Genomic DNA, 14,885 nt, shown 5'->3' on the forward strand with positions numbered 1-14,885 from the left:
AGCAGAGCAACATTTTTTATGTGTTGAATTCCTAGGACTTTGAAGTAAGAATTTTCTGTTGTCGTGTTAAACTTTGACATTCAAATTCAACCAATCTCCAAACCATGTATAGAACAATGCTACAGTCCTTTTGTTTGGAATCCTGTTCATCACCCCCCCCAGCATATTTATTTCACACAGCTATCTCTGTGTGGAGACAGTATCAAGCACATGTCCACAGCCCACCCAACAGAGGAGGCACCTTTGTGCCTCAGCTCTGCAACCTCTTGTCCTGCAGGGGTTATTAGTCATCTTGGCTCTGGGAGCGAGGCCATTGTGACTCATTGGTCTCTGTTCTCCCAGAGCCCTGCAGCGAGGGAGGTGCAGGTGTGGTGTCAGCAGAAATACAGTCTATTTTGTAGAGACGCATAAATACAGAGATAAATGGTGAGGGGGCGAGCAAGATGAGGCTGAGGACAGATCAAAGGGATTAAGATGATGTTGATAATAAAGGGGTGAAGTGGAGAGGGAGCATAACAGGAGAAAGCTCCCGAGCTATGGGAGACAACAGTATTTTTAATCAGGGGAAACAAATGTTTTTGCACACATTGGAGAGAAAAATCCCTTCTCATTTTCTGCCCCACACCTGCACATGTGCATCTACAAACACAAACACGGAAAATGAAAAATCTAATTCAGGTATTGAAGTTTGAGAACATTTGGCTCTGCGGGTAAAGAATGCGGGAGGCGTGTTTCCTCTTTTCAAACATTTTCCATTCAGACGCCTGACATGTACAGCTTTTTTTTTTCTTTAGCGGCAGAGATTATACTTTCCACACACATGTTCGTTCAAATCTACTTTAGAAAAATACATTTGAGAGCTTATTTAATCCATGATGGTCTTGCTGTTAATACTTAAGTATGAGAATGGCAGCTGAAGAGGACTAATGCTCAGACCTACACTATACTATTGTAATCTTCACCGTAGTTGCAGCAGTAAAAGAAATCTGCCTCTTTGAGTCTCAATCAATCGGGCCTTTACGAGCCCTCTTTAAGAATACTTTTCTACAGTATGCACATGGACATATGTAAAGCACTTCTTCTAATCCCTTTGCATGTATCTCGTGTTCGAGTCTAGATCTGATCTAAAATATGAGACTATACAGCAACAAAAGTTGAATTTTATGCTCATTTCCTGCTTATTATTTGATTAAAAAGGTGGATTCTTTTTATTGCATGCTGTATACACATTTTTATATTTCTCTGCTAGTAAAAGTATGTGCTGAAAATGTGCTAAAATACTGACTATAGAGAAAATCTGCTGCACCACAGGTCACAAAGCACAAGAAATGTCATTCTGCCATCACCATACAACAGAATGTGTGCATGCTCTTACCAAGAAGACGTCAGTTTGATTTTGTGGGCGTGCTGTGCTGGTGAGCTCATACAGAAATCAATGCCAAAAGAAAGAAAACAGTGAAAAGCTAGTTTTAAAGAAATGCGAAGCATGGGTTTTTGGCTCACAAGGGATAACTCTTCCAAACATTTATCCACTTGTTTGAAACTTTGCAGCATATTTGTAGCACAAATGTGAGGCCTTTGGGGCAGATGGTGTGATGTGCATGTGGATAAAATCATCAGATGTTTTCCTGAACAAAGCATGACACTCAGGCTAGTTTGTATTCAGTGTGGCATTCTGCTGTATGAATGTTTCAATCTGTGAATATGAATGCTAGAATATACTTTAACATACAATCTAACATCATTTAATCCTGTTGAATCCTATTAAGTTGCTTTATTACAATGGGAGAGTTTGCCAATGGAATTCAAAACTTATTGAATTTAAAAATAAACAGTTTCATATTACGCTTTTAAATGAAAAACCTGAACTCTCCTGGTTTCCAAAGCCAAATTGCAAAAGCTTGTTTAGCAGACATATGACTACACCTGACTTGAGCTCACCCATGTTTGTCGAGCTGTTATACAAAACTCTTATTATTTTTTGCCCTCTCTCGGCTTTTGCTGCTACTTAATTACAAGGGAAGGTCCAAAGGCTGCATCAGAAAGTTATTAAAGACGAAGCCCTTCCACTCTCACTAATCATTTTCAGTCCTCTGCAGTGAGCAGCCCATGGAGTGAGAAACAGATACCAGTCAGGCTTTAACCAGTGTGGTCATGTGACTCATGGCCACCGGGTGTGAACTGCAGCTCACTTTGCTCTCACACTGATTTACATGAGCTGTCTCTTAATCTTAGTCTTCCTATTTACATTTATGTCTTCCTCAGTTTTACCATAACTTTATTTTTCTGTTCTCATTTAAATGCCAGTAACACCCAATGTATCAGAGAGAAACACAATGTGTATTTTCTGAAATACTTTTCTCCTCTTAAGATTCACAGATAGAGAATTTGGTCTTCAGCCCACAGTATGACCTTGAAATAGCAAATTGTTCATCAGCGTGCGTTATCTGTCGCATCGTCACATCATAGATGGCGGGGTATATGAAATATCTAATCACCAGGAATAAAGAAAATAGTCAGATCTAGACCTGGTCCAGTACCCCAAGGTTCCACAACGCTGGAATCAGGGCCTGAAGATGGTCACTTAATGGAGTTTCAAGATTTATAAGATAAAGCCACACAATCTCTGCTGATAATACAACTATAAAAGCTGGTCCAGTGAAACAAATGTATTCTCAAAAAAAAAATAAAAAATTATATGCAGTGGACCATCATATTTTACCTCACAGGTCTGCAATGAACAAACAATTACCGTCAAATCCCTATGAAATCCCTTACTCTCTGGTCTGTAAAGGATCTCGTTGGAGCCCCAGGTATAGGTAGCAGTTGCAGTGGCTGCTTGGCTCTCCGAGATCTGAAGCTCTCCTGGGAGCAGCTGCCCATACACGGGGATCAGAGGATGAAGACAGACCGACCCATCAGCTGAACCGGCCAGATAAGCCCTGTAACATTTTGTGTGAGGCAGAGACTCGATATATCTGCGCTATGGATGGAAAGTCAACCTTTCTCTCCTTCTAGCACCATTACCGTCTGCTAGAATGCTTCATCACTCAATTATAACGTTCCTATGGATTATTTTTGAAGCTCAAGTGCTTTATCTCATGTCCAAATCATATTTAATGTGACAGTGTTCACAGATAAGACTGACACATATGGGAAAAACAGCTCTTCATTGCTGAGAAAAAAAATAAGAATTTGACATCTATTCAAATTAAATGACATCTTTTTCTTTCATCCCTAAAGAAGTAACTGCATTACATGTGTCCCAAGAGGCGGCAAAACCATGGAAACACTGGCAGCAGCCTGCCCGTCTTTTCATTTGATTACCTCTTTCATTTGCATCTTTCTCAATCGATAATTTGAAGAAGAGGCAGAGAGCAACACAAACATCAAGCCAGAGAAGAAAGCATAGTCAGCACATCTTAATAAGGGACTTGACAAGTGCAATTAATCAGCTATGACTACTTTCTGTTGTATGTTCATCAGCAATGTGGCCTCAGTATTCAGTAAAAGTTTCTCCAATGTAAGCGTTTTGTAATATAAAAGCAATCGGCCCAATTTTGATACTATATCCTGAGGTGGTTAGCCGGTACTAGTTCACTGCTTGAGGGGAAAAAGCAGTTTTTGGGGTTTTTTTTTTAAACAAGCTTATGGTGTTAAAACAAGCTTCTTTTTTTTTTTTTTTACCATTCATGTCCACAGTATCTTTCATCTTTACAGGATTGGCTCTGATACAAGTTTCTAGTTTTATTGGTGCGTTTGCAGTTTTTATCTGAGTAGCTTACGTTTTCTGTACAGACCAGTTGGGTCTAAGCTCAGTCACCAGTCATCACTGGTGCATTCAGTCTATTCACCGTTTAAACAGTTTCTTCTAAGTTGCTTGAATGAAATGACTCCAGTGTCATTCCATTGAGTCACATATAAGGGGTACAAAGGTTATGGCTGGCCTACCGCTAAAGAGGAGGTCATGGAAGTAACGGGTAATTTGTCCCATTTTGAATGAGAGAGAGGTCTCTGGTAGCAAGTTAATACTAAATCTAATCTTTTTTTACTAGATGCATCAGATAACACTGTTACTATAGCTCCCTTTTGTATCTCTTTGGTCCAGACTGAAACATATAACAGCTGATTGTGATGAGATGTTGCGTACTTATTCATCTCTTTCTCAGCATGAAACCTACAATCAGTTCAGAGGTTCAGTTCTCCTCCTTTTCCGGACATTGTAAACCTTTCAAATAAAATGAGCTGCTTTTGGATTGTTTTGACATTTGGTCATCTGATATAGCTCTTGATATTTTGTAGGTCAAACAGTGATTTGATACCAATACCATAAACAGTTAATTGCAATGAAACAAATGAGTAGTTGTAGCCATAAAGAGCAAATAAATCAATTTTTAATCTTAAATTGGATTTCTCATGATCACAGTTTTGCATGCGTGATCTGATTAAAATGATGAGGTTTAACAATGTTACATCAAACTACCATAATAGACCCAGCAAAAGATAATTACAGGGGCATCTCTAATTTGAAGGAACATGCTAAACATCAGGGTGTTGTCATTGTGAGCACAATAGTTAACATGCAGTCCTCACTGTCTAAACAAATTGTTACATCAATACCTGCTAGCACACTTGACAGTTTCAGTTTAGTTGAAGGCTGTCTTCCAAAAACCTGTTTTTTGTTAAGGAAAACAGCCTTAAATTCTTAATTTTATCAATTATTATTTTTGTGGCAACAAAAAATCATTGACACATCCGTACAGGGACTCAAATGGCTGTATCTCCTCCTGTTCTGAAAATGTGTTTTTTGTTTTGTTAAAAGCATTTGGTGTCCATCATAAATCAAAGAATAGAGCTTAAACTGATTTCTGTTCCAGTAGCTGTCATTATTGTCTAGACATTTGAAATGATGATGTCTGGAAATAGTCTACATTAAATACGATGGCAGGAACACGAAGTAGAAGTGGAGAGCAGTGTGCACACCGTCACATTCAAATTAAGCATCTTCCTCTTGCATCAGACATGGAAAAGTTTTTGCAACATCTCATCTACGCAGCAGACAAATCCTGGCCCCTCCTTTCACACAGCGTCATTTGATATCTTTATTTTAGTGTGTGTGCTTGAATCTGCACCTCTGTTGTGTGTGTGAGTGTCCTGACACCCACACAAAGACACACACTTTTAATTGTCGTTGCCGTTATTCTGGTTGGTAAAAATCAATTCCTAGTGTCTTTACTGCTAGATCAGAGGGTATCATTTTCAAGTATTAAACAACACCCAAGTATTGAAAAAAACAAGACCCACACCTTATTATGCCATTGGTCATTTGTATTCCAGTTTCTTTCCTCTGTTTAAGCTACTCAGAAAAATAACATTATTTGGTATACAATGACAGTTTGTCCTTATCTGCGTGTGTATGCCATGGCATATCTCACCTAGCACTGAGGTATGTTGGTGTCCATTGATATTCCAGCTCAGTGTGCATGTCAGAAGTGCTTTGTCCAACTGTGCAGCTCAAGGAAGACAGTGTTTGACGGCGCGTCTCAATATTTAATTATCCACAGCTGCTACAGAGCAAATAAAATGATCTGTAGGATATGCAGACTTGACAGAGTTGTTCTCAGGCTTGAGAACACATACACACAAAGAGCATGCACGTGCCCTTCACATGCTCGCTGCCTGACTGTACAGTATGTGAAATGAAAAAAAAAAAAATGGGACTCACCACATACAACAATAGCCATCTTCTGGCAAATGAAGAAAAAAAAGCACGCTATCTCGCAAAATGTCATATTCTGACATCCTGAAAGGCTTGTGACTGCGTGCTCTTCATTTCCATGGATCAGGGAGATTAATAACATGGCGATGCTTCAGGCCGAGAGTCCCACATCAGCCGGGCAAATGTTCTTCCAGTCTAATTAGTGAGAAGCTCATTGTTGTCCTCCTGTTTCTCTGAGGAAAATCTATCAGGAACGATAAACTACCGCGTATGTGGAGCCGGGTTAAACAAAACAGATAAAGCCTCGCGTGGCTGCCTTAAAATGTTAAAAGGATTTTAATGGAGCTCAAGAGTCTAGCCTTAGGTATAAATATGTAAAGGTGTATTTCAATTTCTAAGATAGAGTTAGGTGTTCAGACATAAGCGCTTCACTTTCAGAGAGAAGTGAAATATTCTGAGTCTCGTGCCATACGATGCATAGGTGACAGTGTGCAATGCAGATTCGTTGTATGCCTCATTCTGGAGTCGAAATTTCAATTGCTTCATCACAATGACTCAGTGAGGGCTGAGAGCGACATGATTGTAGCTCCCTCTGACAAAGGAAAAGACAGTCAGGATTGCGGTGCCTCTAGTTGTGCTCTTCTCTACTTGGCAGAGTATGAAAAGTTTGACTTATGTCAAAAAATGACAGAAACGTGAGCCAAAACGCTTTGTACTAGTCCCTTATGCTCTGTGTAGTTATTAGCACTGCGTCTTAACAAAGCCTGACATTTGTGATAACAGTGGACCCTTTCTGGTCAAAAATTCTCTTCAGTCCAAACAATAACATGAACAGTGAAATAAAGAAATGGAAGAATAAGGAGAAAGATTTGGAGCGGCATGACGCATACTTGACACTGTATGGTCAACTTGACATTGTCTTGGCACCACTGGATGCCATTCAAAGAGCTGTGCCAGCAGCTTAGACAGTAAGGATTATCAGAAAGCACTTTTAGCCTCTTAAGCAAGCCTAAATTGCAGCCAATATGGTCCAAGAGAGTGGAAGACAAAGGACTCTCTGCAGATAAATGTGAGCTCCAAGACTTAGCTAAATGTCAGGCGGCTTGTGCATTGTAAATGTAACTTCTGTGCGCTATTGTTGCTGTTGTTTGAGTGGCTGCTGTTCATGTACTCTTTTCTCTGAGCAAAATGCAAAAGGGCAAGAGGGATTGTCAGAGTGAAGGCATAGACAGTTTGGGACAAAGCAAGAGAAGGAAGAGGAAGTAAGCACCACCACCGGTGGGTAACAGCCGCTGGATGGTTGTTGCTAAGCGTTTAATCTCTCACGCTTGGAGAATACAAACGATCTTGTAATCGTCCCCGACCTTGACATGAACAGTGAGGTGGCGAGGGAGCTGGGCTGTTTTGCATTTTCCACAGATGCTTTGCCGAGACACGCACAGCAATTAGTAAACTGGATAAAAAGGAATTGAGTCTGTCTTAGTCTCAGCATCCTCCTTGTCTCCCTCGTGCTCCCATCGGGGTAGTTACCTGGCACACCCTCAAACCACAGCTTCTTTTGATACTTGATACCTAATTATGATAAAGTATTCGGAGCTGCCACGTCTGGTCAGACTCCACATACCTCCAGGCTGTGTTGGGCTGCAGTTATCGATTATCCTCCATAATTACTTTCCTACCCGTTATTTATATTAATTGGTTAAAGGTTTAGTGTATCACATGTGAAAGTCAGGAAAAAGTGTCTTCAGAGTGGAGGAGGGAGCTGATGGTCATCAAAGGTTTTGTAAATTGCTCAGTATGTCTGTTGAATGATAGACTAATCATTTCAACACAATAAATGTGTTTGCTTTTGGCAATGTGCCTGATGATGTGCATTAGACACGCTTACCTGCATACCGACACCCATAAGTCAGTTTGGAGGGTACCACAGAACTAGTGTGTGTGTGCTGCAGTGGGCCCCTTTGCATCGGCCCTTAAATCGCCTTGATGCAATTACAGGATTTTTGTCCTCCAACAGCAGGGTCTTAACTCTGAATATACTGAGAGTTGAGATATGATTATAGTCCAGGCAAATTCAATTTCTGTTTTCAGCAGTTTGATTATAAAAGCATGCACTGAGCGTTTCTTTTTCTTTCTTTTTTTTTTTTTTAATGCCAGTATGGTTTTTAGCCTCATTCCATAAAGGGATAATAGCGCTCACCCTGTCTCAGCATGTTAACTAACTCCACCTCAAAGCAGGATGAACACAGTGGCCACGAAGCCCCTCTGGGAAGTGTGTTTATTTCCCTGTAATAGTCGTGCATCCTTCAGTGTCTCATAACTGCAATGAAACGTTACGAGCAGCGATATTAGACGTTGTTCTGCATTCTTTTAGACTCTAAAATAATGGTTTCATTTTCACCATTTTCGAACTCTGTTTTCCTTTTCCTTTTCCGCCATGACATTGAGTTTTTCATGCCGTGCAATTTGGTTCTCACAGTGTGATGCAGCCAGCAGTCATCTCCTTTATGTTCTCCCTAGTTTCCATGGCAAATAACGTAGCTTGTTAACATCAAAGATAAACAAAAGGTAAGATAGGAACACTTGAAATTTTAAAGGAAGAAACAGGGCTTCAACTCAACAGGGTCGATAAAAGGGATATTTTGACTTGACTCCAAAACGTTAGTCTCTTAATTGATCCTAAAACGGAACATTTTACAGGATAAATAGCCACAGGCATTTTTATGGCTGCAGTGCTCGACGGTTTCAACCAGCTTTTGACATTTGAGAGAATGTCTGGGGCAGGGGTGTGCAGAACACACAGTATTTGTAATCGTATTTATTGAGGCCAGAGATTGCATTTGTATTTTTATTCAAATAGAATTGAAAATAGTCTTGAAAATGAACTTTTTGCTCTCACTACGCTTCAAATTCAGGATACGTAGGTGTACAATTCTCCTTTAATACAACTAGGAAAGTGATTTTGACGAATTAAATGTAATATTGGTTCGCGTTTTTCATAAACTGAGCAACCAGTATGTTTAAAACTGGATCTAGTTTTTTCGTCTGATGTAGACAACCGTTAGCATGCGGCCGTGAGCACAGCTAGTGAAACAGCATTGTAACCATAACTGGGCCACCACACAAAACATTTGTTGGTGGGCCGAGGTCTTTTTTTCTGCTAGTACAGAACATCAAAAAATGAACCATTGAAACACAGTTTCAAAATGACTATTTTCTGTTCAGCTCTTATAAAGTAGCTCCCTCTCCGGAGCCCTTGAGTGGAATAAATAAATTACAGAGCAAATAAAAGCCAAAGTATAGCAGCTGTATAAACCATCTGTGATTTATATTCAGTAGATCATTGATCCAATAAGATTTTAACCTACAAATTTCCAGGATTTTCTTTACTCACTATATAGAAGGGCATCATAAACTTTACAAGCCAATTGGATGAATACCATGTTTGAAAGTGTGTGAAAATTGTTTTTTTTTTTTATCTTTACCAAAAAGCTCAAATTATTTGAAGGTGCACAGACTACTGATCTCTATCAACAGCATGATCACGTATTAGGATGACTCTGTTAGTATAGAAACAAATCCACATGAACAAAAGCCTAACTGGCTGTGATGTAGACCATAGCAATAATTAAAAAATACATTTGTTTGAAGTAAATATATATTAAAAAAAAAAACACCCAATACTTTTCCAAATACTGTATTTGGTTTCGGGTCCAGCCCTATCTGAGAGTTTCTATTCGACTCTAAAAGGGACTTTTCTGGTCTCCATGCAGAAAAGCACAGTGCAGTAATACATAGCATTTTATTATAGTTTATGTTATAAAATGTAATAAAGGAGTACACCACTATATTTAATATTCATCAAATCAGTGTAATGTCTGGAGTTGACTTTTTGCTGGTGAATCCCTAGGAGCCTGTTTCATTCTGACAATGATTGTGCCTTTTCACTTTTAGGAGTGATGTCTGAGCAGTGTTTGATGTATTACCACAGACATTTGCATGAAATGGGTTAGAGGCAGCAAATTCTTTAATTGTACATTTTTTGAGAGTCTGATTTTTGCTGCTGTAACCCCGGGACACAGATGGGCCTCAGATCACAGCACGATGGCAGGGAGCTGGTCAAACCCGTGAAGTCATGAAAGTTCAGTCCAAGGTGGAGCATCTGGTTGGATCGACATGCTTTTTGACTGGCTTTCAGCGTGAATAGATTGAATTGGGAGGGGGGGGAACAAGGTGTTGTAGGCAGTCAGGGGTACTTGGTCAGAGGTGGTGACAGCGATACTCTTGGGCACTCATTTGAGCGGTCTGTGGAGCAAAGGCTGGCACAGACTGCGGTTATGAAGATGGAGAATTCCGTGTGCCCTTTTGCTCCCGTGTGCACCTCTGTGTGTGTGTGTGTGTTAAGAGCTATAAAAAAGAAAAGTAGAAGTGTAAGCTCTGCCTCAGTTTTTCGAGTTCACTTGTGTACATGCGCACGTTTGTGTGAATGATTCAGAAAGGTGTTAATAAGGACACCTTGCTCTTTGATGAGTAAAGGTTGAGTTTATACTGTTTCTAATTTTAGTGTGCACAGTATGAATCATACGATTTTCCTTGTTTTATTATATTAAAAAAACAAACTCATTTGACTTAAACAAGACGGGTACAGTTCTTACAATACAATGGTTCTCCTCAATGTAATTTAAATGTCTTCTACAGTCGACATTATCCTCTTTGTAGTGTTTTAAAGATTTTCTTTTGCGGCTGCCAATATTATTTTTGACAAAACAGTCCCTCCTTTTGTACTTTCGGTCTTGTGCCAAGTTTTCCTGCTAATGACGATACTAGTGTTCCTCAAATAAATGCCGAGGTCTGTACTGCAACAGCTTTGGGTACCAGACCTTTAAAAGAGGCAAGCCTTTATTTCAAATTACCATTGTTATTATTGCTTCGAACATTGTGCTAAAATACCTTATCTTTATTCCTTAATGACTAAATCTGGAGTAGTACAGGTAAATGCGAGCTCTCAGGAGGAGTCTGCGGAAAATACCGCCGTTGTTAATCTTCCCAATTAGCGTGACAAGGTGTGACTACACCTTTAAAACTTCTATCAAACTCAAATCCTAGGTTCAAATGAAAACAGCCCTGCTCTCAGCATGGCTTTGTTCGAAAAAATTAGCAACTTTAAAAGTGAGGAATCAAACTGTGACTTTGACAGATGCTAAATCCAGAACAATACCATGTGACACCATTACCACGTTTTTTTTTTCCTGAATTGATTAGAGCTATTGATTATTGGTATAGCCTGAAGTTTTTCATCTTGACTACGTGCGTTGTAATGACAGATATGATTTAGTTTTCTTTACTCTCTCCCACTCTGTATTAGATGCATGGCCTTTATTTGTTTGTATCAACTTCCCTCCTGGTCATTAGATGAGGACATGCTTTTAATTGAATCCTGTTTTTTATTTAAGGAAATATTGTAGCTGTGGCGGATCTTTGTCTCCTTCCTCGTGGCCATACCCACAAGTAAATGAAGGTTTACAAACCTGCTGGTTTCCTCTTGCACCCTTCCTAAAATCAAACGCGATATTCTTTCTCTTTCTTCCAGCCCGTTCTGATCCAGATGGAGGCCCGTGTCGGAGGACTTACTGTGGACGGGGCAGACAGTGTGTGCTGATGGCAGAAACTGGGCGCGCGGAGTGCGTCTGTCAGGAAAAATGTCGACCCTCCTTTGTGCCGGTCTGTGGCTCAGATGGCAGGTTCTACGAGAACCACTGTGAAGTTTACCGCACTGCCTGCCTGGAAAGGAGAAGGATCTATGTGGTACACAGCAAGGACTGCTTCTTCAAAGGTAAGTCTTGTGCGGTACACTCACATGGCACAAATCTGCTTCAGAAAAGGGGAAAAAAGTTTCAGGAGTTACTTTAGTTTAGCACAGTTTTTTTTAAATCAAAATAAGGTCCAGTTTGTGTGTGTAATTTATCTTTATTAAGATAAATGACACATAAGAAGTGCTCATCTCATGCCCTGTGGTGATTACTGTAGGTGGTTGTCAAAATTACAACGCTTCCCACGAAGTTTGATGACAAACAGCATGTTGCTGTGAGCACTCCCTGGCATTTCATCCAGTGTTTTTAAATTAATCTTGTTTTCTCCAGACTGCCCTTCATTTGCTCACCCATCTGTTACCGGAGAGCTCTTGAAGCGTTGTGTTTTTTTGAGGGGGGGTTAACTTTGAGGAATGCTGTCAATGTTCCAGTTAGGTGGCAGTCATTTTTTGGCAATAATTAAACTCACTCAAGTTGACTCTCTGAAATGGTTTTCAAAAAGAAAACCAAAATCATGTGTTATTCTCTTGGTGTCTGGTACGACTGCAACTACTAAAGGATTAGATCTTCATAGTAGCTAAAAAAAAATAATAATAAAAAAAAATCATCCCTTTCATATATATATATTATATTCAGTCATATAATCGGTTACAGTATTCTTCCTTAACGTACCTTTTAAAAAAAGACATTACAAATAAAACATAATCTCATTTGTTACAGTAAGAATTTCACAGTCTGCAGGAACAGCAGCAAAGCGGTGTTGCACAGCAGCTGCATCTTTTATGTCTCACTGCATCACTGAGTATGATACAGGTTGATGCTTTTGATGCAATTTGAGTGAGAACTGCCCTCAAATTATGTTGTGATACCTCAGAGGCATGCGTGTGAGCAATTTTCAAGGCGATACTGGGGCTTTGGCTTCAGTTTGATGTTGAACCGTATCAACAGAAAGATTTGTGCTGACATGAAAAGCTATTGTTTTGTACCGTGCTGTCAGCTGTCGAGCTGCAATCACAAGCATCAGTCACTGGGAAAACCACACAGTTTCTGTCAGTTGCCTAAAGAATGGAGTCCGCTGTCATTTGATGCTGAAGGCTCTGGATCCGGGTCAAGTTTGTCTGGGAAGTGGCAGCTAAGCTACCTACAGTACATCAACTGTACGGCAAACGTTATCTTTGTCAGATGCTGGCCACAGCTCTCATTCAGACAGTGACATCTATATCAGTATTTAAGCACCGCGAATGTTGTGGAATTTTTAAGGTGAGATTGCATCATACAACATAATTAGGCTAAAGTGTAAACACCATCAACTGCTTTGCATTTGTGTGATTTCATCAATGACTTTAAATCCCCAGTACGTCCACATACTGTACATTCCTCCCTCTACTACTTCTGCTCATTCACCACTAGTTTACTGAGGATCCGATCAGCAGCTTTCTACAGTAAATAATTGTAACCCTCACTCCTTGACTAATCAGCAATTCATCATGATTTCGATGCGAAGATACCAGGCCTTGATTGGAATTTTTACTTATCTAAGTATTTATGCACATACTGAAATGCAAAAAATGTACAATGTTGACACCTCCTCTTTTCTAAATACTGTTTCTGGGTCATACTAGCATCAAACAGATTTGTATAATCTCTGACAGTGTAGATGTTCAAATGGAAAGTAAAGCTATAGTTATTCGTGGAGCTTGATTTCAAGTCAGCGCGACCCAAAAAACACAGACGCTTACATACTCAAACAAAACTGGCAGCACTTTTTGTCGCATCACATTAGGGATGGAAGGATTCCTGGCAGATACCACCATGCATAGCTAATCCACATTAGGGATATTCAGTCAGCACATTAGGCTTAAACTTGATGTTTGAATGCAAACTAGAAAGCGATGGAAAACATTGGGAATCACTCAAATGTCATGGGATTCAAGCAATAACTACTTGTAAATGGCAAGTAGTTATTGCACCGGAGACGTCATTGGCAGGCACAGCTGTGCCTGTTCACAATCACTCTTGTTGGTATAAACGGCACAGAAAAGGGAAAGATGATGCGGTTTTTAGGTTTTCACTTGTAGAAATTCTTGTTTGCATGTTCATCCATAGGCTTAATTTTGTGTACCATGGTTTCATTCTCCCACTTTCTTTTACAATTTGAAAATTTGAAAGTAACTGCAGTCTGAAGTCTTTGTAGCTTGTCCAAACTCTGCTTTACTCTGTGTCAGTATTTTACTCAAATAGGTTTTGCATGGTAAAACAAGGACGATATATACATTTATGTTTGTGACTGAGGAGTTTTGGGGTTTTTTGGCTCTTTTTATAGCCATATTTCTCAATACATTTGTTGATTATATCATTTTAGAACAGAATTTTTGAGAGCCTTGAAAAAAGCTTCCTAAACTCATCTGAAACCAAGAACTTCGCTGCCACAGACAGATGTCACGCATCCCACGAGCTGCGTTTAAAGTTTAAAATGTTAAAAAAAAAAACATTTTTCAGGGGCAGATTTACTTCCAAATTTATTTGATAGACCATAAAGCTCAGCTATGAAAGCTTATTTCCTTCAGCTCAGGGCCATGGCCACAGTCACAGTGTAAAATGTGGCAAGTAGTTGTGCAGTTTCGTTTCATCATATCTGGATTTTTGTGATTCTCTCGGCACAGCCTGTCCATGATGCTCCCCTCTGGGGAAAGATGACATTTCTGTGGTACGAGCCTTCTTTACTGGCTGTCACCTAGAGAGCTGATCAAAGATTTAGTTTTATGTGTAAAACTGTCGATGAGTCTGCACGTTTTAACAACTTACTTTGTCACAGTTCAACCATCAGATAAAATAGTGAACAGTAAGGCTGCAGAATGACAGCTGTCTTTAACACTTATCTGATAGAAACAGGTTATTTTTAATATTTATGACACATCGCGTCAGTAGCTGATCACCATATTTAGCAGATATGGTAAGTTAACCAGTAGCACTCACCAGAGATGGGTCACCGGCTGCCTTCTTCAATATGTTCTGCAGTTCGTGTTCTCTGGGATGAAACTCAGGGCAGAGTGTATGTCACGACTCTTTTCTCAATGTTCTTTAATACTTAAAGGGGAGCGGGGACGTGTTACAGTTTGGACTCTGTGATGAGCACTCCATGTATGAAAAAGGATGTGAAATGCTCCCTGAACCGCTATTTCTTAATCCAAGCCTTATGAACATTTTCCTAACATTTTCATTTTGGAATTTGGCCGAAAAAAAAAAAAACGACTATTGCCAGAGAAACCTGGTCATTCAGTATATTCTGGCACCATTTTTTTATAGGCACGTAAAGGATGACCCACATTTGATAGATTAGGTCCATGTGGTGATTT

The 14,885-nt window shown here is 39.7% G+C and overlaps 1 protein-coding gene across 2 annotated transcripts in view; it reads left to right on the top strand.

Moving 5' to 3' along the window:
- fstl4 (follistatin-like 4) overlaps nt 1-14,885 on the top strand; it is a 228,075-nt gene that overhangs the window by 74,239 nt on the left and 138,951 nt on the right. For both annotated transcript variants that reach the window (XM_075486657.1, XM_075486658.1), the window contains exon 4: nt 11,310-11,552. In XM_075486657.1, the coding sequence (XP_075342772.1) occupies nt 11,310-11,552 (243 nt within the window). The remainder of the gene's footprint in view (nt 1-11,309; nt 11,553-14,885) is intronic.

The sequence above is a fragment of the Odontesthes bonariensis genome, chromosome 16 (genome assembly GCF_027942865.1).
Source record: "Odontesthes bonariensis isolate fOdoBon6 chromosome 16, fOdoBon6.hap1, whole genome shotgun sequence".
In the NCBI taxonomy this organism is placed as follows: domain Eukaryota; kingdom Metazoa; phylum Chordata; class Actinopteri; order Atheriniformes; family Atherinopsidae; genus Odontesthes; species Odontesthes bonariensis.